At 40.3% G+C, this 26,555-nt stretch overlaps 2 protein-coding genes across 6 annotated transcripts in view; one reads left to right on the top strand and one right to left on the bottom strand.

Annotated features, from left to right (window-relative positions):
• The first annotated feature begins 3,764 nt into the window (after nt 1-3,764).
• SNAPC5 (small nuclear RNA activating complex polypeptide 5) lies at nt 3,765-9,971 on the top strand. Its single transcript, XM_048867402.2, has 3 exons — nt 3,765-3,927; nt 5,812-5,901; nt 6,578-9,971. The coding sequence occupies exons 1-3, from the start codon at nt 3,838-3,840 to the stop codon at nt 6,677-6,679; spliced, it is 282 nt and encodes a 93-aa protein (XP_048723359.1). The 5' UTR covers nt 3,765-3,837; the 3' UTR covers nt 6,680-9,971.
• A 1,943-nt stretch (nt 9,972-11,914) lies between these two features.
• The window catches only part of MAP2K1 (mitogen-activated protein kinase kinase 1), a 66,955-nt gene continuing 52,314 nt past the window's right edge, over nt 11,915-26,555 (bottom strand). For all 5 annotated transcript variants that reach the window (XM_048867397.2, XM_048867394.2, XM_048867395.2 and 2 more), the window contains 6 exons: nt 24,088-24,212; nt 19,485-19,692; nt 19,105-19,169; nt 16,211-16,272; nt 15,010-15,055; nt 11,915-12,813 (listed from right to left, as the gene is read on the bottom strand). In XM_048867397.2, coding sequence (XP_048723354.1) covers nt 12,700-12,813; nt 15,010-15,055; nt 16,211-16,272; nt 19,105-19,169; nt 19,485-19,692; nt 24,088-24,212 — 620 coding nt within the window. In that variant the 3' untranslated portion in view covers nt 11,915-12,699. The remainder of the gene's footprint in view (nt 12,814-15,009; nt 15,056-16,210; nt 16,273-19,104; nt 19,170-19,484; nt 19,693-24,087; nt 24,213-26,555) is intronic.

Below are 26,555 nucleotides of genomic sequence, written 5' to 3'. Positions count from 1 at the left end.
CAAGGCTACTACCTTATTTACCATACACATAAGCTACTGAAAAGCACCCTTAACTTGCACCTGTTCACACTGTGGGTACAACAGTAATTACAAGAGCTCTATATCAGACTAAAAGAAAAGGAGTACTTGTGGCACCTTAGAGACTAACAAATTTATTTGAGCATAAGCTTTCATGAACTACAGCTTCATCCGATGAAGTGAGCTGTAGCTCACAAAAGCTTATGCTCAAATAAATGTTAGTCTCTAAGGTGCCACAAGTACTCCTTTTCTTTTTGCGGATACAGACTAACATGGCTGCTACTCTGAAACATATCAGACTAAAATATTCTAAATGGATTTTTATACATTCTCATTAGGTTTATAAACCTAATGTAATAGGTTACATTAGTAGCTAGAGTTGACATTGAAAGATGTTTTTATATGAAGTTGGGTTGAATTACTATCAGGTTTTAAATATTTCAAATTCCCTCTAGCTTTTTAGATATAAAAGTTGTCAGGTTTTTTTATTAAAAAAAAAAATTCAACTCTTCCCAAACAAAAGCCTACAACAAAGAGACCAAATGTTAATCTGTTTAATGAGCTCATTTAATAAAATTTCTGACAAGACTCTGGAAGCTAAAATGGAAAGTGAGACTAGTACGTATTTAAAAACAGATCCGTTTTCAGAAAACCTGTTTGCTATTTTTTTATTAAATACAGTAGATCCTCAGATGTGAACACCAGCAGAGATGAAAAAAGGCAAATACAGTACTGTGTTAAATGTAAACTGTTAAAGGAAAGTAACATTTTTCTTCTGGGCAGTAAAGTTTCAAAGCTGTATTAAGTCAGTGTTCAGTTGTAAACTTTTGAAAGAACAATCAACGTTTTGTTCAGAGTTACAAACAATCTCCATTCCCAAGGTGTTCATAACTGTGAGGTTCTACTGTGGTGTTATTCCCCACATACCCTTTTTAAGACTGAAGCAGAAATGAGAGATGTTGTGTTCTTCCCCAATATTCTTTGTTGATAGACAGCAAAGCCCAAAAACATGAGTCAAAATAATGAAAAATAATAAAATTCCACAATGTTTATGAACCAAATGTACAATTTGCCTTTAAGAGTTTAAATAATCCTCTCCATTTTAAAATAAAGAGGGGCTGAGTAAAAATTAATCTAACTTTGTACATATTTCCAATTAACAACCAATCACTGGTATGTTAATAGTTTCCTAACATATCTTCCTCAGATAGCATATGATTTTTTATCGTAAAGAATTAAATCACAAATAACCTAAATCCTGTGTTTATTTTAATGTCATTTTCTTTTTACTTCCCTTGAATAATTTTTGTTTGGAAATATGATTTGCAAAAGTTACAGAAGGGGGGGGGGAGGAACTGCCATTTATGAATATAGCCATTCACCAAAGCTAGACCCCTGAACAACTTTCAACAGATTACAGCAGTAGGCTCTATAAATCAAGTTAAAGTGGCAGATTGTAATGCATTGAGAAAATAGACAGCTTTTTATAGCCTGGCAAAAAGATGCCCTCATCAAAGATACTGGTTTGCAAGTTTATTACTATATCTTATACTATATATATAGTATAACTTCCTATAAAATATTTGATTTGCTATTTATACTCATTCCTTTACTGTAGATTTTCCTTGTTTTCCCATTTTCTTACATCATCTTTGTAGAGGGTGGTGCAAAGAGTAGACTGGCCCAAGGATTTAAGTATACCCTTCCTAAACCATCCTTACTACATAATAGGGCATGGAGACAAAGTGACTGAAACCAGTGTGCCTCTTAGCTCTTCTGTTTGCTTCATGCCTTTTTTTTGTTTAGCTGTTACCAGCTGCCAGATGAAGTGTAGTAAAGTAACTTCCTCTTCTAGTTTAAAGTATCAGTGACAAACCTCCATCCATCCCAAATATTAGAGGACTATTCTGAGTTGCATGAGTCTGGATTGCATCTTACATAGCAAGTTTTTAGCACACAAAATCATTAACTTATTTCAGGAAGGAGTGAAAAACCACTGTGTACACACAGATGGAGTACAATATGGATGTATTTGGAGCTGGTACTATAGTTACACTTTTGTTATTTTGCTATTTATGTTACTACACATGAAAGATGAAAACTACCCAATGACTGAAGAGTACTAGTGCATTTGGAACTGTGGTGGTCTATGGAGGAGTAAGGAGAAGTTTTGCCTTGTAGCAGGACCAAATTAATTTATGGGTCCTATGCCATGTTTTACTCTTTTAGAATTATAAGGTTTTCAAATAATGTGTTTTTGGGGTTGACAAGTGCCTTGAGAAAATCATTGCATATTCAAGTGTTAAGTAGTCAACCCTTTATTCCCCCATGGAAAATGAAGGACAGAATGGTTTTGAGGACAAGGCATAGGAGTGGATGGTAGGAGAGAGAAATTTGACTTTTGGCTATACTACAGACTTGTAATTATAAACAAATCCCTCACTTTCCAAAGCAAGATATTGTTTGTAAATATCTTAATATCCCTGCCTCAAGCTTCTACAATAGTATAACATTGTGTTTTGATTAACACTAAGACATTTTCAAGCCTTAAAGGAGAGAAACAAAAGCTAAAAAAGCCTCCTTAGCCACAGCCTCTTAGGTTAGGGTTAGCTCTATCCCTTTTTATCAACATCTATTCTTTACAGTCATGAGGGAATTTTAAATGGTGAACTTTCAGTGGATTGTTAATTTGGACTTTACAAGAATAGACAATCATTTACTCATTAATAGTAGACCTATGATTGTGGGCAGTTTAAGTGAAATTTTCCACCTGCTTCCAATTAGTAAGCAGGGTCCTGATTGAAAGCATGTTGATCAGACCCTATGTTTTAAAACAGACTTAGGTTATAGTGGGCCTATTCTCCATGTGAAACCTGCACTAGCCAGTTACGGTCAATACACTTGATGTAAAATCTTCCTCTTTCCCCTTACCCCATCATTTGGGGTTGGGGTCATCATCCAAGCAGCACCCGTCTTTATCTGTTTGAGGCACCTGCTTACGGTCTTTGATTCAATCCATCCATTACTTGCTTCGCTCTCCTCAGAGTCTCATCCTTTGTGTGCCCGAACCAGTGAAATCCTGCTTCCCGCATTTTGTCAGCCACACCACGAACTTTGATTTCCATCCTAACCCCTTCGTTTGGCAACCTGTCCCAACCCGTAGCGAACACCTCTCATTCTGAACACCCGGGGGCCCTGAACCTCCCTCAGGTTAAAATACTCGAATCGAGGACGGTGACTAGGGGAAGGGCCTGTAGCGGTGCGCTCGCTGCTGGGTGAGCCTGGCCCTACCCTGGCTGGGTGACAGCTGCCATTCTGGCCTCCTCGCCAGCGACCGACCCTGGGGCCTCCCGCTCTGCCCAGGAAGAGGCAGGCTCTGGAGCAGCCTCCTGGCCGTGAGGCGGGCCCTGAGGGGACGCGCGAGACACACTGGCAGCTGCACGTGGCAGTTCCAGTTTCCCTCAGGAAGCCACGACGGCGCGTGCACGGGGGGCCGCCTCAGGCGGGCCGGGCTCTCCCACATCCCGTGCCCCCGGCTCAGCCTGGGGTGGGCCCCCGCAGCCGGCGACGGGACCTCGACTGGCGGCGCGAGGGCCGCGATGGCGGCCGGCCCCGCCTTTCCAAGGGGGCCGGAAGCCGCCAAAGCCCTTCCGCCCACACACGGTGGCGCCTTTCGCAGCCGCTCCCACGGCGCGCGGCGCTTAGGAGGCGCGTCATCGGCCTGCGCCGCCCGCGGTTGGCGGGGCGCCTGAGGTGCCGGGGGTGGGGCGAGGCACGCGCCGCCGCCAGGGGGCTTGAGGCGGGCGGGCCGCGGGGAGGATGCTGAGCCGCTTGCAGGAGCTGCGGAAGGAGGAGGAGACGCTGCTCCGGGTGAAGGCGGCGCTGCACGATCAGCTCAACCGGCTCAAGGTCAGGGGGGGCCGGTCCCGGTCCCGGTCCCGGTCCCGAGCCGCGGTGCTGCCTCCCCCTCCCCGTCGGCGTCTCCCCTCCGCCCCCATGTTGCCGGGGCTGCGCGTTGTGGCCCTGCTCTGGTGCCTTCGAGCGGGGTCCGCCCCCCCCCCTTCCGCCCGGCTTGTCTCCTCTAGGCCCTGCCCCTCCCAAGCCCTGGATCCCGCTGACCCCGCCACTGGAGCCCTGCCCTTGTTCCTTCCCCAGCCCCCGGCTCCGTTGCAGGGAAGGAGGCTCGAAGTCTGCCCCTTCCCTGGGACTCGTTACAAGGGCGCTGGTCCTGTGTGGCCCCTCTTCTAACTAGGGATGTAAAACGTTAACCGGTAAACACAGTGAACCGCCTTAAGCGTTAACCTCAGGCTGGCTGGCCCCACACCGGCCAGAGCGGGCCCAGCCACTCCACTGGGTAGCCGTTCAAACGAAGTATTTTTAAAGCGTTTAAACGGTTAACTTTATTAAAAGTATTTACATCCCTATTTCCAACTATAATCACACCTTAATCCCCCCCATGTACAATCTCTGCTTGTATGTCGAACAGAGAAATTTTAGACTAAGCAGAAACGTATTATTTTCCATTTGTTTGTGTATTCCCTTATTTTCCTTTTCTTTATTTTTTTCATATAGTATACTGTTTGAAAGAAGAAGTGACATTATGATGTAGTTAGCTAAATTTTACTTATGTATTTAATAACTAAAATACTTTAAAAATTGGGAGGCATGATTGGTGATTAGAGCAAGAGCGTGGGAGTCAAGACTCCAGTATTCTTTTCCAAGATTCATTCTGTAAACTTTGACAAATCATTTTGTTGCTTTATAGCTTCAGTTTACTCATGTTTAAAGTAGAGATAATGTCTTTGTTCCAGAGGTTTTGTAAGGCTTAATTCAGTTGTTTTTAAAACAGTTTGAGATCCTTGATTGAAAATGTTGTATATGTGCAAAATACTAAAACATAAATTATTTAACTAAGTGCACTTGTTCTTTGACAAAATTGTTTGAGTGAAGGCTCCTTTCATTACAGCACTCAGGAGATAGCTTGCCATGACCTATACAGCCTTTTCATAGCTATTTCCTGCAGCAATTGTTTGAATGCCGTAAAGTTTTGCAAGGCAGAGTGTGACTGTCTGTGAGATGCCAAGACTGCGGTATGAGAAAGGTGACAGAATTATTAATAGACAATTCACCCATGGAATGCACTGATCATATATCATTTCCGGCAGGGGATATAATGTCTTTTAGAAGCATGCTGGCATGTGCAGAGTTTTCAGCATCACAGTTTTCAGAAGTGATGTCCGTCATTTTATCACCTTTAGACTCAACATATTTAAAAACATTTGGTATTGTAAAATTAACTTCAGAAAAGCATGTGAGCAGAGCAACAAAGCTCTGCTCAGTTTGACGTGCTTTTTTGTATGTATCAGAAATAGATTAGACTTGTCAAATACCAGTAAGCAGGTATAAGAGTGCCACCCAGTATGTAGCAGTGTCTTTGGTGAATAGCTTATATTCAGACTTGCTTCCTGTTTTCTTCATACTGTGTTAAAAGTAGAATTTGTAATTTTAAAGGTATTATTAACTAGTAATAGTTCCTGCGCTGTGGGCTGTTCCACAAGACAAATGATACAGAACCTGGTGTGTAGCTTCATGTTTGTTCAGGATATATAGTTCGCATCAAGATCATCACAAGAGCTCTTAACAGTAGGTACTATGAGTTAAATGTATTGGAATTTACCTTCAAATGGCTATTTTGTCACTCTTCAAAAACAATAAATAGAACTTGAGTGTATCTTGCTAACAGATATAAAGAAATAACTGCTGGAAAGATTTATTCCAATATCTTATTTCTAGGTGGAAGAGCTGGCCCTTCAATCTATGATTAGCTCCAGAGAGAAGAATGTAATGGTCTCTCCACCAAGTATCACAGAGGAGGCTCAAAAAGTAAGGAACACTCGTGCCTTTTAAAGGAAGAAGGCTCACTCATTACTCATGTAATACTACACAGAAGCATAATTATCAAAGAATAGAAAAGCAACAAAATATTATCTGTTTTTGTTTGAGTCACTCTATATGAGGAAGTTTCTGGTAAACATTTTACATAGGGTTCTTATATTGTTACGCTACTCACCAGCTAAGAGTCCAAATAAATTACTTCTCCCTCTTTTCCTCCTAACAACACCAAGTTGTTTCTGGGAGTTGGATTGGGAAACACTTGCCTTACATTTACACAGTTTTAGTTCACAGTCAGTAAAGCTTAGCATGCTGTAAGCAAGGAAGTATAAAGCTTTTGCTGTAACTTAGTTTAGCCAGGATACTACTGGGGATGGAAATTTGGTGCGTTGTCAAATAGTAACTCTTTGCTAAATATATGATCGGGCCAGAGCTAGTTAAAACTATGCTGTGGAGAAGTCGCTGCTTACCCTCTCAGTGGGCTTTATTATTCAGTGACTCCAGTACGGAAAGGTCTCTCTCTAAAAAGGTTGTTGAGGTTCTGAAAGGTGCTGAAGCTTATTTCATTTTTTATTAGCACTGTGAGATCTTCAGAGGGAAGATGCCTTAGAAGTGCTCAGTTTTACTATTCCTCTTGATTGATAACTTGAACTTGTTGTTATACCAGACCCTTGGGCAGATGGACAATGAGGCTGCTATCAATCAAACTGAATTACAGCTAAGTATTCAAGACCATGAAGAGGAGGAGGAGGATGAATCTGACTCCTGAAGGGGGGAAAAAATGGGAGACGGCTGGTGTTATTTATCCTTGACTCAGGAAATTCCCCTTTGTTCAAGCAGAACTTCCCATCAGATTCTACTTGGTGCTGTACACAGATATGAACTATACAAATGAATGAAAGTTACTTTTGGAGGGTTCCAGTGAGGTTAGACTGGTGGCACAGATGACACAAGCTTGTCAGAATCTTTTTTTGGATGTTAAAAGAATGAAAAGTTGTTGCACAAATATGTAGCATGATCCCTTTTACATTTAAAGCCTAAAATGTAGTTTACTACTTGTTTGTTTATAGGTGGGAAAAGTTAATGTAGTTAACTAAACTAATTTAGTGCACTAAAAGCAATAACTATTCCAACTGTAATTCCACAAAAGTGGAGATTAGGAAATTGTGGTGATCTAGGTAATGAAAAATGATGGCCCTTCCAGAATTCATGTAATATTATACTAAGTTAGTGTTACACTTATCAGCAGACAAAGCATTTCCTCTCTTGATGACTTGCAGATACTAAATCACTGCAGCTGATTCTTGTATCATTCCTTAAATAGATGTTAGAACACATAGAAAACCAAACTTGTGTTATGCTGCTAAAAATAGAAAATAAAAGTAATATCTTAACTGAGACACCCTTGTCAACCTCTCATGCTAAGAAAATGTTTATACACTAGATTTTAAAAATCTGATTTATAAAATGTGTGTAAAGCATTCCAGTGTTGATTAGGATTAAGCTTTAAAGCTCCTGTTGATGTCTCCCATAGCAATATTATAGCCCTGCACAAAAACTTAGTAGAAAACCAAATAAGTGTCATTTTACTTATTTAACAAAGGGGGAGGGGGAAGTTTGCAGTATGTTCAGTGTCCTAGGTGTGGTTATAAAACATGAGCCAACTCCTAGACAGCTCCTGCCCCTGGTTGTAGGAAAATATTTGAGGAAAGACTATTGGCTCTTGGTTAAAGCTTAGCTTTGGTTTTTAGTTATGGAAACTAAGTTTTAGAATGTATAACATCATCTTCTGTTGCTGAAGACCAGCCTGGCTCTGAGTGGGCTGGATACTGTTGTAATTGAAGTTTGTCTTGTATAGGAGAATGATTTGCAGGCTTTTCCCCAAACTCAGAGTTGCGGGAGGCTAGGCAGAATGTTTCTGGGCCGGAATTGTCCCAAGTTTAGGTTAGGATGTCAAAATAAACAGATTTTTTTGTGTGTGTGTGTGTATACTTTTGCACACGTAGTTTGTAAGAAGAAAAGGAGTACTTGTGGCACCTTAGAGACTAACCAATTTATTTGAGCATAAGCTTTCGTGAGCTACAGCTCACTCATGAAAGCTCATGCTCAAATAAATTGGTTAGTCTCTAAGGTGCCACAAGTACTCCTTTTCTTTTTGCGAATACAGACTAACACGGCTGTTACTCTGAAACCTGTAGTTTGTAAGGGTTGTGGGACATGACCTGTGTCATTCCTTTTTGTAGCTGTGAGTATATTTGCTGGCACTTCATCCTACTGTCCCCTTATATCTTGAGACAACAACAGCTTGTTGCCCTCTTTTCTCTTGCCTAAACTCAAGGCAAAAACACGTTCTGTAACAGTTAGCCTTAGGCCTCATCTACTCTGGAAAATTTTGGCATGTTATTGTTGACTGAGTGTCTACACACATTTGCTACCATTTTAAAGGCATGCTTTATACCATGTAACCTTGCCGTGATGAAGTCTAAATAACACTCGTTCTTAGCCTATGCTTGCTTTTAAAGTTGTAGTGCTAATGTAGACAAACCCTGGCAGATTAGCTTGCTTGCTACAATTAGGCCTCCTGCCACTGTTCGACTGGAGCCAAATGCACTTGACGTGGTTAACATGTTGCTGGATGTGTGGTAAGTGTTGGCAAAATAGGATTTACATGTTCTGTGAGTTCTGGGCCACTACTACTGTACATATGGTAGTTTTCTACTGGAGACAAGACCTTGGCCTCAACAGCTTTTAAACTCCATTTAAACATAGTTTGTAGTGTGGGACCAAACAGTTTGGGTTTGAACCAGGTGAGTGGATGGATACAGCATTAGCAGTACTGATGGCTGATCTGCTGTTGATGGATGGAGGCCGACTGCCATCCTCCCTCTGCAGCATTTGATCCGGCTGAGCATGAGAAACTGAGGTAGATGGTAGGAGTCCTGGGTGGTAGAATGGTTTGTCCTTTCTGAAAGCATTGGCTCAAAGCCCTAGTGATGGGAAAGCTGCTCCTTTGCCACCAGATGCCTTACTTTGAGTATCATCCAAGGATCAATGCTTTGTACACTTCTGCTCAGTGTGTATGTGGACTGTATTGCCAACAATATTGCAACAGTATTGCAAATGAACACAGCTCTACCTTCTCTCTGCAATGTACAGTGCCACTTTCAGCAAGTTAGTGATTGGCTGAACAAAAGCTGGTTGAAGCTGAATCCAGGCAAGACACATGATGCTGATGTCAGAGAAAAGCACTGAGTTTACAGCCACTGTCCAGTCTCCTTTGGTTATGGATCTAGATCCACAGTTGGTCCAGTCAGTTTGCAATTTTAGGCGTGCTCTTGGATTCCTTGCTGATGCTAAGATCTTACTTAGAATGAGTTGCTTGCTGCCATGCTCAGCTGTTTAAAGGTCTCCATCTTCTTCTGGTGGTGGATTATCTGCCCTCAATATTATATGCATTAGTCACCTCCTAGCTGGGCCACAATCTACATGGACATGAAGCAATCAGTCTGCAGGAAACTCCAGCTATTACAAAATACAGCAGTGCAGCTACTGTGAGCACATCAAACTTGCCTGGGATAGAATGGGATAGAACAGTATTCAAATCTAAAATGAGTTTAACTGATTCAACCAGTGTTGACTGGGCCCTAGTTGGACAGTACTGGATGTATTTGGTGTTCATAGCTACAATTATCTGACCGAGTAATATCAAGAATGGGATCCAGTTTTAGTTTGGTTCTTCGCTTTTAAAAGCCCATGGGATTGATACTCTTCCAAACCTCAGCCTATGTCTATAAGAGCTCAGTCAAAAGCTGTTGGTGCTTTTACCATAAGCCTAGGTAGGCTTGGCAGGATTCAATTTTTAAAATTTCAACAGATGTTTAAGAATTTTTCCTATTTTTATCTATTTAAATTTTCAGTTGAAGGAAATTATAAGGCAGGGGTTAGACAATTATTGAATGACAATAGACATTGAGATTCAAAAAGTTAAAGCTTTATAACTATTAAAACAAATTGTGAACATCACATGTCAAAATATACAAATTAAATATCCTTAAATCAAACTAAGTTCTCAAGCAGCATTTTTCTTACTTTGACTGTCTGTAAATTTCCATCAATGGAAATTTTTTCATGTGTGTAGGGTGAAATTGTTTGACACTTACTGATGAAAAAAGTCTAATCCTTCAAGCCTAAGAATAGTATGTCTTGTATACCGCAAAAGGTTTTCTACTTTTCAGTGTGTTTTTAAAGGTCAAATTAATTTTAAAGAGGATGTATGTAGTTCTTAAAATTGCTTCCAGGGAAAGTTGTTGTTGATCTTATACCTATTCTATCCCTATCATTCCTTGATTATAACAGAGTCCAGATGGCCAAACAGGCAATCCATATTGATCCAGATCTTTTCCCATTCCTCTTAACAAACCTTTCTCAAATGTTTGTAAGTGTGGGTGATCTTTAAATTCACCTGCCTCTGCACTTTCAGGTTGCTGCAGAGACAGAATGTGTGATTACAACAACGGCTGTCTTGAGTATTTTTGGCCCAGCTGGAATCAGAAAGTTCTAGAAATCTCAAAATGTCTGTTCTCATAAGATTTCTCAATCACTAGGTTTTTGTTTTGTTTTTGCTGTCTTTTGGTAGAATGCTCTCACTGAATAGCACCAGAGCCTAATACAAAGGGCCACAGTTTCCTCTGGAAAAAGGACATTTTTATAACAGTTGAGCAAATATTAAACATGCAACAACCCTCACAAAACATAATAGGGTAGGGATTGCTTTAAGCAGTCAAAACTGGCTTCCTTACAAGAAACGCAGTTGACAATGGGAAATGGTGCCCCCAAATATCCATTATTTGTTCAGTTAGTCTGCTTGTTTACATGGGATAGTATTTTTTCTCATGCCAGTCTCACATATGTAGGGTTTGTGCTACATAATTCAGGAGTGGTCAGTTAAGTATTTTCAATACAGGGTCAAGGTACATACAGACTATTGGACAACACTTGCAAAATAGCACCTGACCACACCAGCTAAAGAAGGGCAGAAACAAAGTCCCTCATTTCCCACAGGAGTGAGCAGAATGAGGGGACACTGTTAATAAACCATACTGGACAGTACAATTGAACCAGCATCTGATTTTACACAGCAGGTGCAAATTGCAGCAAGAGGTACATGTGATTATAAGAATGGCTATGCTGGGTCAGACCAATGGTCTGTCTAGCCCAGTATCCCGTCTTCTGACAGTGGCCAATGCCAGATGCTTCTGAGGGAATAACGGAACAGGTAATCATCAAGTGATCCATTCTGAGTTTCTGGCAAACAGAGGCTAGGGACACCATCCCTACCCATTCCTGCTAATAATCATTGATGGAACTATCCTCCATGAATTTATCTACTTTTTTGAACCCTGTTATAGTCTCAACCTTCACAACAGGCAGAGTGCCATGGGTTGACTGGGTGTTGTGTGAAGAAATACTTCTGTTTGTTTTAAACCTGCTGCCTATTATCATTTAGTGACCCTTCATTCTTGTTATGAGAAGGAGTAAACACCACCACCTATGGTGCACATTGGCATCAAAACACAGGCAAAGGTTTCAGCACAGCTCTAGAAATAACATGTAAACTGAAGGCCTGAGCCTCTACCTACTGTGTAAGAAAAGAGTGCTCTGTTCAGAAATACGGTACGTGATGCTGTTAGAGAGAAGCTAGTACCAAACTCCTTTTTCAAGCGGACTCAGGTGAGTGAATTATGTATGTTGAAAGATGAGGATTTGATTCCAGTTCACTTCAACAGGAGACAGTGAAAAGGCCTATGTGGGCTTATGGTAATCGGAATGGGGTTTATGTAACACAATAGTATCAAACAGGTGCTTATTTCCTGAACATATTTAAACAGCTATTTCATTTTATTTGTGCACATGCTCTGCAGCAAAGCTGTGGGCTCTGTCAGTTAAATTCCAATTACTCCCAACTTATATTGAAGAATTTAAAAATACCCATCCTCTAAAGAAGTTACTTGATAATATATTTATTAGTATAAGATTAAACTGGTAGCCATCTGAAAGAAAAGTAATTAAAAGGATTTTCATACATTTTAGACACTATACACACAGTTGTCATAAGTCTTCTTTAGTTGGGTTAAAAGGAAGCAAGTCTGATGCACTTTTAGCTCTTGAGTCTATAGGACATTTAAAAAAAATACCAATTAAAGGAGACACATACTACTAAACAATCCCAAGTATGACAATACATTTAAAAATAAATATAGAAATATAAACAGTCTAAAAGTAGTTATGATGCCCTGTGTTTCAGGGCAATAGAGGACTCTTGCCCGTTTAACTGGGAAGAGTTCTCTACACAAAAGCATTGAGATGCACAGTTTGATAACAGCACAAGCATGCTTGACAAATATTGTTTAGGAGGATCTCTAACAAGCTTGTGTGAGACTAGATAAGCATGACTGAAGTACCACCAACTTACAAGGAATCCTGATAGAGCTCAAACAATCTGGGACTAAGTACCCCCAGTGAGATTTTCATTACAAAAAATATCCAAATTCACTTAATCAGCAAGCACTATAATTTCAACATCTCACACATTTTAGTCAGTTAAAGTACTCCAATACAACACCAATTAATTTAGGACAAAAATTTAAAACAATCAGGATTTGGCACATGCTAGAACAGACTTCCTTCCTTAAGAGGTGAAATACATATTTGAACAGATACAAGCTTGAGAAATGAGACCAAAATAGCATTGTTTTAACAGATGTACAGTACAAGATTTGCTCTCAATATTCAGATTCCAGCAGCATGCGTGGGGGTACTAGGCTGGTTGAGGCCTGTAGTCGAACAAAGCCATCCTGCAAAATCCACTTCCTCAGCTTCAGATCTCTTAATGAAAACATGAATCTATAATAAAGAGACGGAAGGAAAGAGAATGAGCTAAACAACAAGATAATGGGACACAGATTAAAACAATAACATTAATTATTAACATGGAAATAAAACTTTAAAAAGTCTAATTTACTTTCACCATTCATGTTTCTTTTTATTTTGTATTGCACTCAACATGATCTGATTAGTTAATTTCATTTTTCAGGCTTTATATGCTAGTATAATGAAGCAATATGTGTTGCAAAACATTCTCGAGGAACTCCCGACTGTCATGCACCATAAATATGGTGTCTGATTACAAAGACAATCACCTTAGTGTGCAGTAAGTTAGAGTCACAATTATCCAAGATAGGTAAAGTCATACAATGCACTCAGTATTATGCCTTCATACATTGCTACATTTCCACTATATTAAGTGGTGGAAATTATTTGGTTACCTCTTCACATCCATGATTTACATTGAGGGTTGGGAGAGAGGAAGTCTCAATTCATCTTCTCTTTCTGTTGCAGACTGAGGCCCTGATCTTGCAAGTTACTTTGCATGAAGTGAATGGAATCTGCCCACGCAGAGTGACTTGCAGGACTAGGGACCGAGTGCTGCAAATTCCCTATATCCTTTGATGTTAGCTCTTCTAAAAATACTGATAGTAGAAAAGGGAAGCTGTATGTTCCCCCAAAACAGTCCAAGATGTTCCAACAGATGATAACAAGCCACAATAAAGGAACATGGACTTACTGTCTCTTCCTCTGAAGATAACCAATATATTTTAGGTTGCAGAGTAGCGGCCGTGTTAGTCTGTATTCGCAAAAAGAACAGGAGGACTTGTGGCACCTTAGAGACTACCCAATTTATTTGAGCATAAGCTTTTGTGAGCTACAGCTCACTTCATCAGATGCATTCAGTGGAAAATACAGTGGGGAGATTTATATACATAGAAAACATGAAACAATGGGTGTTACCATACACACTGTAACCAGAGTGATCACTTAAGATGAGCTATTGGGGGGGGAGGGGGAGACAGGGGACGACGACCTTTTGTAGTGATAATGAAGGTAGGCCATTTCCAGCAGTTGACAAGATTGGAAATGGCCCACCTTGATTATCACTACAAAAGGTTCCCCCGCCCCGCCCCGACCCTTGCTGGTAATAGCTCCCCTTAAGTGATCACTCTCCTTACAGTTTCAGAGTAACAGCCCTGTTAGTCTATTCGCAAAAAGAAAAGGAGTACTTGTGGCACCTTAGAGACTAACCAATTTATTTGAGCATAAGCTTTCGTGAGCTACAGCTCACGATGAAGTGAGCTGTAGCTCACGAAAGCTTATGCTCAAATAAATTGGTTAGTCTCTAAGGTGCCACAAGTACTCCTTTTCTTTCTCCTTACAGTGTGTATGGTAACACCCATTGTTTCATGTTCTCTATGTGTATAATTCTCCCCACTGTATTTTTCACTGCATGCATCCGATGAAGTGAGCTGCAGCTCACAAAAGCTTATGCTCAAATACATTTGTTAGTCTCTAAGGTGCCACAAGTCCTCCTTTTCTTTTTGCAATATATTTTATAAATTTAATTACTAAATTAAAGCACAGAGACTGTTCTGTCTGCAGCTCATTTAAATAGTGAAAGGGAAGTTTAAGAGGTGAATAATCTGTCCTCATCGTAATTAACAAATATCAGAAAGATGTTTCTATTAAGATAGTGGTTTTAAAAAAGAAAGACAGAACCTATCATCACCCAAATTAAGGACCTAAAACAACTAGCTGGATCCTCAGTCCTGCTAAGGTCACAGTGAACCACTAGAATAGTGCAGTGACCTTAAAGCTGCCTTTATAGGGTAGCTGAGGATTCTTGCCATGTGGGAGAATCCTGGAATGGCCATCTTTTATGTCAACTCTTCCTGGCCCAGGGGGGCTGTTCTTGGGGCAGGAAGGAATAGAGCTGGAACCTGATGCAGTCCACCAATCCCAGGCTGGCAGAATTTTCTCTAAGAGACTGTTCAAACTAACTTGTGCTAGGAGCCAGTTTGGTGCTGGTCACAGGGTCGCAACAAGTGAAAAGATAGCTTACACCAGTCTTTGCCTCCTTCTTTGCTCAGGTGAGCTGAGAATTCTACCTGGGCTCTTCTAAAGGACCAAATTGCATAGAGCTATAGTACTGGGTTATCTAATAAAGACCAGAATCTCTTAATAACTGAGCAAAGAGCCTTCACTCACCATGAGTTGCTTCAAATCTGCTCTCTCTGCTGGATTTTTTATTAAGCTGAAAAAAAAAAAAAAAACATAACATGGTAATAAAAAATGTCAAAGGTATTGAGTAATTTTCTCTTGTAAAGGACAGGCTTTTCCAGCAGGTTGTGCTGATCAATTTTTCAGTGTCCTAGATAAGTTTTTCTTACCGCACCCCTAAGCATTATAGTGGTGCAATTCCCACTGATTATACATTTAAGGGTCTAAGCAATTACCTTTTTTTAGGTATTCATAAATGGGTAGTAAAATTATCTCAAGGCTGTAACTTCATATATGAAATTATCCCAGGCGTTGTGCTTTATGTGTTTCTTGTGGGGGGGCAGGAATACATGACAGGAACCCAGCTGGCAAGGATTCCTACGATTTGTGTGTTAAACTGAATTTTCAGTGTGCAAAATATGGATGTTTCCAGGCCTGAAAATCCCTTCCCCAAACATCATCCTTCTGACTGAGGAGGAGCAAGAGCAACTCCTTTTGAGCCTCCCAGCTGGAAGGGGCTGCTGGCTGGCACTGTGTGTTTTGTCAATGTCCCCTACTCCCCTTGGGAGCTGAAAATGCTGCAGCTCCCGTTAGTCAAGACGCCTCAGCCCCAGGAACCAAGAAATAAGATTCCGGGTTTGTTAAATATAAGGTAAAAATTAAACAATTTTTCAGGCATAAAATTTCCATAGGAATTGAATCCACATAGAAAACACCCTGTTCACTACAAGTTTGATTATTGAAGTGGCCACAAGTTTTGGATAACTGGGGAAAGTTCTAGTGTAAATCATCACTGTGGGGAGACAGGACCAAGTACTAAAAGTGTGGATGATTCAGTACCTGATTCTGCAACCGTACCTACTGGGTATAGTGGTTCCTAACCTGCACACCTTCAATAGAATTACTTATGGCTGTAAGCACTACACCCAGCAGTAAGAGTTTACAGGATCAGGCCCCAAGTTTGTACTGTATTCCCTTTTGCAGGTAACATTACATAAAGACCACTGAGTCCTGACTATGTGAAAACATTTGTTCACAGCTCCACAAAGTAGCAACATTCACATTTGGAGAAAGAACTAATCTCTTTGCTTTGGGATCCTTTTGAAGCAAATACATTTTCTGACTAAAAGCAAAACTAATGTTCCAAATATGGTCCCCTTGAAGCTTAACCACCTCATAAAACACTCACCATTTGTTCACAAAATCTTGAAATTCAGGGCTGAAAACGCCACTGGGCAATTTTGGAGGAGGCTGGAAATGAAATCAATGGTAGATTAAAGCAAAAGGAATGAGTGATGCTCTCACATCTCAAGGGGTTGATTATTTTTGTGTTATAAGTCTGTATATAGCTTGTTGGGCCCAGTGGTGTAACAGCAACACTATCCATGCTATCCTTCAGGGCTGAGGCGTTGGAACAAGGACAAGATGACTCTTGCTTTCAGACCAGTGGAGATTAGATACACTGACATGTGATTTCAGAGAGGAAACCTATCCTACTACACTTCACAATCAACACTGGCCAGTTTTTGGAATGGCATTAGCAATGGCTGAACTATAGGTGCTCAGGTGACAGCTAGCCTAAGGGAAAACATTACCATATTGTGTATTATACAAACTGCAAGTTGCACCCGCTTACACTAGGATTCTTCCCTCACATTTCCTACTGTTGCCACAGCTGGTACAGCTCCGCTGATGGCAGCCAAAGGAGGAGCGCTCAGATAGATAAGATGCTGCCGTTTTAAGTTCTGTGTTTTCTAACCCTGCCTAGGATGAGTCCATGTGACACATTTAACCAGAGGCTTCCTGAGTCTCTTGCTAGGGTAGGGCTTACTCCCAGCTGTCCCTAATGATAGGCAGTGATTCAATGCCACAGTCCAATCTTAACTTATTGAGCATCTTTATTAAAAGAAGAAAGCACTCCCATCTGCATTACTAAACAGAAGGAAGAGTCTGTTTTTAAAAAGTTACAAATTAACACTGTAATGTTGCATGTTAGCTATATGCTCCTCACCGCAGTTCCCTTCTCTGGAAATTTTAGCTGCCGATGATGGACCCAGATGCTGCTAAGCACCATGCCCAGTTCACATTAAATTTTTCTATGTATAGCTGCCAACAATGAGGGCTTCAAACAGCCTTACAGCAAGTATGTACTGTATAATTCGATTTGTATACATTGCCATCATCTAGTGGTGGTGGGGGGAGAGGCCATTTACATATCTTTATTTGCATAATATTTGTAGCCTAATTTAAATATCCTGCCACAGAGAATGTGTCATCAGGTTCTGAATTAAAAATCATTAGTTAAAATCGAAGCATTTTGGTAAGACAAGAGTTATTTTATGTAAAAGTGAGTAGACACTGCCTTTTCCTCCATGTTGTTAACTACTGGATTAGAGTTAAATCTACACACTTAAACTAGTGAGTAATTTAATGCACATGAGTAGCCCTATTGAACTCAATGGGCCTACTCTTATGCACAGTTACTCATGTGTGTAAGTGTTTGCACAGTCAGGGCCTTAATGTATTAAGAAAGCCAAAACCAGCTGTATTTCAAGAATGAAAACATATACTTAGTGTTTCCATGGAAATGCATGTGCAATCACATTTACTATAGAATGAGAAGTGTTTGCAAGGGACATGGACTTGGCAGCAAGTCAGATTTTGAAACTTTTATATTTATATATATTTATTGCTCATGGATTACACACATGAATCATCAGTAAATGCTTATAAAAGACAGAAGCCATTTTATACGTGAGGATGATGAAAATGCAAGTGTGTACGCACACACATGTTCATTTGTATCCATAATAATGCCTCTCTCTGTCCCAGTGTCTGAAGATTCAGTGCAGCTAGGAATAAGAGCTTAAGCGAAATATCAGCCTTTATGTTTTAACATCTTCATTTTCAGTCCAAAGTGTAAGATTCTGCAACGATACCCACTGTTAAATCTGCTCGACTGACCCAAGGAGAGGTATTGTAAAGCTCTCTGAAATAAGGGCATGAGAGGAGTTCTGTCTTTTAGAAACAGATGCAGTAGCACAGTGGTTCTCAAACTTTTGTACTGGTGACCCCTTTCACAGAACAAGCCTCTGAGTCCGACCCCCCTTAAATATATAAAAGTGTTTTTAATTTGTAACACCACTATAAATGCTGGAGGCAAAGCAGGGTTTGGGGTGGAGGCTGACAGCTCGTGACCCCCCCATGTAATAACCTCGTGATGCCCTGAGGGGTCCTGAACCCCAGTTTGAGAACCCCTGCAGTAGCGTAACAGTAACCCAGGTAAAATCTAGTACTCAAGGAGAACCAAACATCAATGCTGACCGGTAATTATGAGTGTCCTAGCAATGCCTATACATGAATCACCGGTAATCATATTTAATTTATTTGACTTTAGTAGTTAGTAGTTTGTTGATCCCTTGGTACTGGGATTTCTCTTGTTCTTTATGGCAGGTCAGCCCTTGCCAGCACATAGAAGAAGATGCAATAAAGACAAGCACTGGAATTATGTGAGTTTAGCTGTAGTTGGGGAATTCAGTGAAAATCTTGGTAACAAGTTTTAACAAGCATTTTTGTCCTAAAACACAAAACCAAACTTCAAAACTGACACAATATTAGATTGTAACTAAACTCTATTTTAGAGACACAACAACTATACCAGTAGAACAAAGACAGGGATAGTTAAGCAGGCACTTGATATTACTCTCTGCCACCCTCTCTAACCACGTGTCATTGGAAAGCCACAGACCTATTTAAAGGCTGATCTTTGGTTGCAATAGATTACGCCAAATGTATCCCATGTGTAACTTCTAGAGCCCTGCAAATCCATGGGTATCAGCTTTATATCTGTGGATATCCGCAGACCATTTTTGCAGATTGAGATCAGGCGGAGCTCTAATAACTTCATTCAAGCCAGTGCATTTGCACCAGGGATGAGTTTGGTCCACTGTGTTTTTAAAGAGAGCTAAGAGGCTTGTTTTACAATATACACTAAAAAAAAACAAAACCACCTTCAATATGGACCCCAAAATCTTGAATTAACAGTTTAAAAGGGAGTTCTGATAGATGTAAACAGCTGTTTACCTCATTGACGATGTAGTCCAGAAGTTCAAAGATTGCCATTGGAGGCCTGCTGTCTGGTCCATAGGCTACAAATGGATGAAATATGTTAAAAAATAAACCAGACTATTTGTAAAATAAGGTAGAAATACATTCAGTCTGACAATACTACAGTTTTGCTCTTTCAAACACATTGACCCATTGGGGAAGGGTACAAGCACAGGTCTGCTTGACAAAGGCAGCAAAGTTCTAATAGCTTTTTGCTGGGAGCTCCATGAAGCTGGAAGGGAACAGTGTGAATCTGGCTTTCCCTCTTATTCCCTGTCCCACCGCACCTTTGGGCTATGTATTCCTCCCATCAAACCCATCCAACTTTCACATGCTACACTGCATCAGGCACTTACAGCTCATTGGTCGGCCAGGTGTTCTTTGCCTGGGTGAAGTCTCAGAAACTGGAGAGTCTCCCTCTACAGGGCAGCCAAACATCAGCTCCAGCTCCTTGGAATCAGGAGGGGGAATTGGGTATCTGCCAATGGCCATTTCTACCAGTGACAATCCCATACTCCAGATGTCTGACTGCACTGAATAATGAGTACCTTGGAGTCTTTCCGGCTACAAAAAAAGAAAAAAGGCAAAACACTGTAAGAGGTAAGAAAATCACACACTGCAATAACCTGGAAAGAGTGATGGATAAAATAAACAAACACTTGAGCATATGAATATGACTTTTTAAAAAATCGTTATGGCAGTCAGGGACTCCATAATTGACTTTTTTAAAGTGTATGGAATCTGAACTCCCATCAGTTCCTTAAACCTCAGGTACTTTGATCTTTAACAATTAAAGACCATCATTACAATTTAATCACAATTTTAAAATAAATATTGAATCATTAACCGTCAGTAGCACAACTCAGATACCCAATTCAGTTAAATTTATAGAAATGTACCTTTAATGAAGTGTTTAAAACATTTTGTTAATGGTAATTTACTACTTTTTGCAACAGAAAATACTAGTGTTTGAGCTAGTATCTTAGTATTGCAACAGAATTCATTACTGGAACTCACATGTAAATTGAAAAATAAGAAAATAAAAGTTATTTTGGGACAATCAAGGATTCTCCCCTTTCCTCAAGAAAGAAAGAGGGGAAAACTTTAAAGATTTTCTAAATGTCACAAGGCAAGCCTGCCTTTTAACGAGGTTCAAGGTCCAGCCTCTACCTACGTCAGATTTCTGTCCAGAAGACAGACATTCTGAAACGGACAGCTCTCCAGGCCTGACGAAGAGCTCTGTGTAAGCTCAAAAAGCTTGTCTCTATCACCAACAGAAATTGGTCCAATAAAAGATATTACCTCTCCTGCCTTTGCTCTCGAGGGCACATGGAAACTGTAGACTGTGCAGTAGTGCATTTTGCGAAAGCCTTAAATTCCACTTGGGTTTCCATTGCACTGTTGCACAGCTCACGGTTCCCATACCATACCATGAGAATTATAGTCCCAGAATGCCTCTGCTCTGGGCAGAAACTAGGCACAGAACAGAAGCTGGATCCCAAACCCTGTAAAAGGCCAACTTTCCTGTGACACAATGAAACTGGGGCTCCAACACATTGGTGTGTATCTATTTACTGTATTTCAAAGGAGTAATTTGCCAACTGCAGGCTGTATAGCATGATTCAGGAGAGGTGAAATGTTTACCACAGCTCCTGTAGTTCATTGAATAGGCAAACAGTTAGCATTTGCTCATGAGTATTAAAATACCTTTTAAAAATATTTGTTCTTAACAAAAAGAACAATTTCAATGACTCAACTAAGTACTTTTAAATAAAAGGAAATACTTATCAATGTGGAGAATGTACTTATTACGCAACAATAAACTCCAATTTCAGATGTTTCTTTTTCAAAATACTTATTTTACTTCTGAAGAAAACAGATTTAAATTATTTAAAAGGTTTTTCAAAAGTGAGAGTCCGTGCTATTCAAACATATGTTCAGCTTGTAAAAGTAGTGTGTGTAAGTTTCCTGGAGTGCTTTATTGACAAGTATAAAAACAAAGTAAGAAAATATTTCAGATAGTTTCCATGTGGGATGGGCACATACAAAACTATTCAAATGTGGAAATGTAACGTTATTGGGATTGTGTTCTGCTTAGAAAAGATCAGAACACAGAAAGGACAAAGAGAAAAAAAATCTCATGTAAAGATTAAAAATGCAGTATACATGGTGTACACACTCATGCCAACCTACCCTTTCAGCAAGTGGGAAGTATGTAGGTAGGAGCATCTCTAACAGATGGCACATCATCAGCTACAAATATGGTTTTGTTTTTTAAAATTGAATCGCACATTGGGGAAATGAAACATGTATTTCAGGTACAGTCACACTCTAACTAGTCCAGCCATTCCAACAAAAAAAATCACTTGAAAAGGTTCTCAAGATGTCCATGAAAACAGTGTATAAAGTGAAAAACACAGACTGAAATATACAGTCAGTTACTGCACTTGCTTTATTAGTATTGTGTGGCCAAAAAAACAACAACAAAAAAAAACAGTGGTAAAGACTGAAAACACACTCTCTCTTGTAGTTCTAGCATATAAAATAGTCCACATGGTTCCCATATATGTTTTTCTTTGAGAAAGCTCAATACAAAACTTCATTTTGCCCTTCCCCCTGGCCCCCTTTATTGAGCCTCAAGTTCTCCCGAAGATCAAAGACTCTAATGAACACATTTAGGCATTCATACCTTGAAAACGGAGTTTTACAGTCTGATATTCCTATAGGATGTCAGAGTGGTCTATAGCCATTAAACCCTTTAACCAATGACAACTGTGAACCACTATAAAAAGTGTAATTGGTGTTTTATCAATCACATACTATTTCTGCAAGTTCATACTTAGACCTTCTCCAATGTCCCACCTGAGTTGGAGCCAAAGCCCTTTTAGAATAACTACCAGATTTTGGGCAGCAAGGAAGCCACCCCAAAGGGGGATAAATTCTACAGTTTGCAAGAGTATTAGATGAAAAACAAAAGTGAATGAATGAGAAGTAGAAGGCAGCATGGAAGTAGCCATGAAAATGACCTAAATGGCAGTAAGTGCATCAGAACAGTGTATAGTAGACAGGAGATAGAAAATAGCTCCAAGCTAATCTCACTGTATTGAGACATCAAAATCAGATGTTGCCTGCAAAATTATCATGGTCCAGCAAAGCGTTTTCGCCGTAGTTTGAAAAACAGTGCTGAGAGAGACACTGAGCAATATCAGTAATTGCCTGCAAAAGAATGAATTTCAAACACTACTGCAGAGAACAAACAGATTCACCACCATGATTTGATCTTTGAAATATAATGCCATGGGACCGACCTAGACCTTCAACCTGTGGAAGTGACGTGTCACTGGAAACTGAAGCTATGCGACACTTTGTTCCTGATCAGAAGAAAAATAAAAACAAAAACACCAGAGTCAGGGGCAAAAAACGAGGAGCTGTGACAATGTTTTGCTGTTTAACAGAACCCACAAAGCTCAAGTTTGCAACATAAATTGCTGGTTCACTCCTAATCTGACACCCACCTCAGATGACAAATGGAGAAGATAGTGTCCTGAAAAGTAGGATCCATTCTGAGTAGAATGAGCAGTATACCTTTCCCCCCCCCCTTTGTTTTTAGGTCCAGGCTCAATTTCATAGCTACAGAAGAAACTCTCAGGTTTCAGAGGAACAGCCGTGTTAGTCTGTATTCGCAAAAAGAAAAGGAGTACTTGTGGCACCTTAGCGACTAACCAATTTATTTGAGCATGAGCTTTCGTGAGCTACAGCTCACTTCATCAGATGCATACCGTGGAAACTGCAGCAGACTTTATATACACACAGAGAATATGAAACAATACCTCCTCCCACCCCACTGTCCTGCTGGTAATAGCTATGCATCTGATGAAGTGAGCTGTAGCTCACGAAAGCTCATGCTCAAATAAATTGGTTAGTCGCTAAGGTGCCACAAGTACTCCTTTTCTTTTTTCTCAGGTTTCAGAGTAGCAGCCGTGTTAGTCTGTATCCGCAAAAAAAAAGAAAAAAAAAAAAAGAGTACTTGTGGCACCTTAGAGGCGAACAAATTTATTTGAGCATAAGCTTTTGTGAGCTACAGCTCACTTCATCGGATGCACGAAAGCTTATGCTCAAATAAATTTGTTAGTCTCTAAGGTGGTTTCTTGAGTTACAGCTCACTTCATTGGATGCATCCGATGAAGTGAGCTGTAGCTCACGAAAGCTCATGCTCAAATCAATTTGTTTGTCTCTAAGGTGCCACAAGTACTCCTTTTCTTTTTTTAGAAGAAATTCTGAAAGCCCTAGCTTTATGAGTTAATAGAATCTGCATTAAATTGAAAAGTACCGTCATACATTAGAGAGAAAGGGAACCACAATTCATGTTCGTGCTGGTTGCCACATGATACACAGTGCTTCTTTAAATAGCACTTTATTCCTGAATACTAGTTTTCAAAAGAGAACACCCACTAAAGTAGTCCCACACTAGCCACTAAGCCTGGTCTACATTAACCTTTTCCCCCTAAAGTTTCCCTCTGTTGCTATAACTGGTTTAACTCACCCTGTGATAGCAATGGTAGAAGCGCTTGTGTAGACAGCATCTTGCCTAGGCTCGCAATTGTAGCAACAGTGAGAAATTTTGGGGGCTGGGATAGGGACAAAGACTTGTGTAAGGAGAACAAGCTCTGCACACTTTTTTGGAAATGCATGTACACAAAACCCAAAAGCATTAGCTCATTGGATTTTGCAATGCAGTTGCATCAGCATCTCTTTTACAACGTTAGAAGACTCCAAGTCATCAGTCATGCACTGCAACAAATCCACTTTTGAACTTTGATGTGACACTTGAATACTTCAGTGAGGCAGTGAGTAATAATTGTAAATTACTGTAATGATGGCAGCAGTGGTTTCTTGTCTGATCACCGAAAACTATAACACAATGCATAGTAAACTCAAAGTTAAAAGAGCTATACTTACTGACATGTAGGACCGTGTCCCCACGAACGAGTTTGCCATTGAATCTATCAGTTGTCCACTGACACCAAAATCACAAAGCTTGATTTCACCTCTAGAGTTCACCAAAATGTTAGATGGTTTAACATCTGGGGAAAAAATGAATGGATGAGATAGATAGATAGATAGATAGATATATAACATGGGAATATTTGACAATGAAAGTAACATGAAAGGTGGGAGTAACATTGTGCCTCCCTTTGTTCTCCTTTTAACTTCCAACCTGATTCCCTTCCTCTCCCTGGAAGGTACAAAAGGTTTATGTTTAAATCTCATTCAGAATTTCCTGTTTTTCCAATGTACGTTTTGTAGTGTCTACAACATTCTTGTAAGGACTTTCACATTCGGGTCTCAGACATGCTAATATGTACTTTCAAACTTAACTCCATTTTGATGGCTTTTTTTTTTTTTTGGTGCCTAGGAATATTCAATAAAAAAATCATTAATAATCTATACATTTCAGTTTACTGGGTCATGAAATGAAATGCAACCATGTGTCCTATCATCCCAAAAGCTTATAAAAATATTTGAGTGTGTGTAAAAACACAGCAATTTCCTATCTTTAGCAAATAAACTCAGAGTAAATGGGCTATTTTAAACTGAAAACAATCCTGATACTGAAACACTGCATTAAATTAAATGTTTGTTTAGTTTGAGATCAAGTTTACCTGAGAAGGAAGAAAAACTGGCTGAGATTATACATTCAGCACTACTTCCCTAAATGGAAGCCTAATGCAGGTCTTTAGTAACTAGGCAACTACTAACCACCTGCTTATGCATGCTAAAGCGCTGGGAGCATTTCTTTTAATCTTTTTGTTGTAGGTATAAGAAGTTTCTCAATATAACTGACTACTTACCGAGAGTCATTACCAATGAATTACAGGGTTTATAAAACAGGAAGCCACATTTGCAAAGAATGCCACCAATGAGTTTAAAACAAACAAACAAACAAACAAAAAGGTCATTATAAATTTGTTTGGACTGAGGGAGGAATTGAACTTTCAAAATTCCTGTTTGTGCATCTGTGACCCCAGAGCACACAGACTTCAATTCCTCCTTAGTTACTATATTCTCATCACTCAAATCAAAGCACTATTCAAGAGGTAGGTGGGGAAAGATCTGTGCTGACAAATTCTTTTCTACACATTGCATTTTTACTGAATACAAAACACTCTGTGCTGTTAGCAAGCAGACAGTACTTAGATAGCAGGTGATGAGGCCTTGGAAATACCTAAAATGGATAGATTAGACACAGCCTAAAATAGCTTTCAGGAAGTTGGATGCTTCACCGCAAGCTGGGCAAACACTGTATGCACAGCACGCTTGAAGCAGAATCTTTTCTGTTTTATCCACTGCTGCTGAACCTTAGCAGCTCCCACCCCAAGCACATTTTCTTTGATATTTTAGTTCAGAATTTATATAAAACATTCTCCAGGCAGCTTGCCACACATCCCCAAAGGAGTCAGTCTGCAGTTCATGTTCGTAGCAGGGTAATCTTGGAAAGCTGATGATAACACAGCACTCCAAAATAGGGAGGGCTCTGTGTAAAACGTTACACTTGATTTGAAGAGAGACATACAGACCAGGAAACGGAAGTGGAGTGTAAGTGTTATTTGCTTTTTGAAATTCTTGTTGTTGGTTCTGGTTCCGAGCACCACCGCTCTAGAGCAGGTCACTTGAAGATGCCCAGGCACACTGAAGTGCTTTTTCAATGCCTTCCAGAGCTTCTTGAGCTCAGCTACAGTAGCATCAATCCAGAGTAACTACACAGAACTCAGCGCTAGCTTTAAGTCACAGCAAATCCACACCCTGACCTAATATAGGGCCACACATAGCATGGCCCCAAGATCTCAAGATGGAGGGGATGCTGCACACATGTCGCTCTCCCCTCCTGCAGAGAAGAGGAACTCAGATGCCTTCACAGTACAGTCTCCCTCCCTGCTACATAGGGCCCCAAGAAGATATCTACAGGGATATATCCCCTACCTACCCCCATGGAGATCTCCTAGGAAAGATAATACACCTACTGCTTTACCATGGAGCCTTTTCTGCAACATCGATTTCCCCTTTACAGGCAGGAAGAGCTCCTGGGGGAGTCCTTGGTAGTACGACTCCCCTGGAGCCTGCTGCCAGGCGGCATGTGCAGGGGGCCTCAATGCAGGCAGAGATCCCATCGTGGGCTCAGGGCCAGCCTAGCAGCAAATTCCAGGTGGGGGGAAACCCCACCTCTGCAACAGAACAACCAAGGGGATTCTACACAACAAGAGCCTCAAGGAGATTTCATAGAATCATAGAATATCAGGGTTGGAAGGGACCTCAGGAGGTCATCTAGTCCAACCCCCTGCTCAAAGCAGGACCAATCCCCAATTAAATCATCCCAGCCAGGACTTTGTCAAGCCTGACCTTAAAAACTTCTAAGGAAGGAGATTCTA

The sequence above is a fragment of the Caretta caretta genome, chromosome 10, assembly GCF_965140235.1.
Source record: "Caretta caretta isolate rCarCar2 chromosome 10, rCarCar1.hap1, whole genome shotgun sequence".
Taxonomy (NCBI): Eukaryota; Metazoa; Chordata; order Testudines; family Cheloniidae; genus Caretta; species Caretta caretta.
Note: the sequence above shows the minus strand (reverse complement) of the source record. Positions and strands in the feature narration are given on the sequence as shown.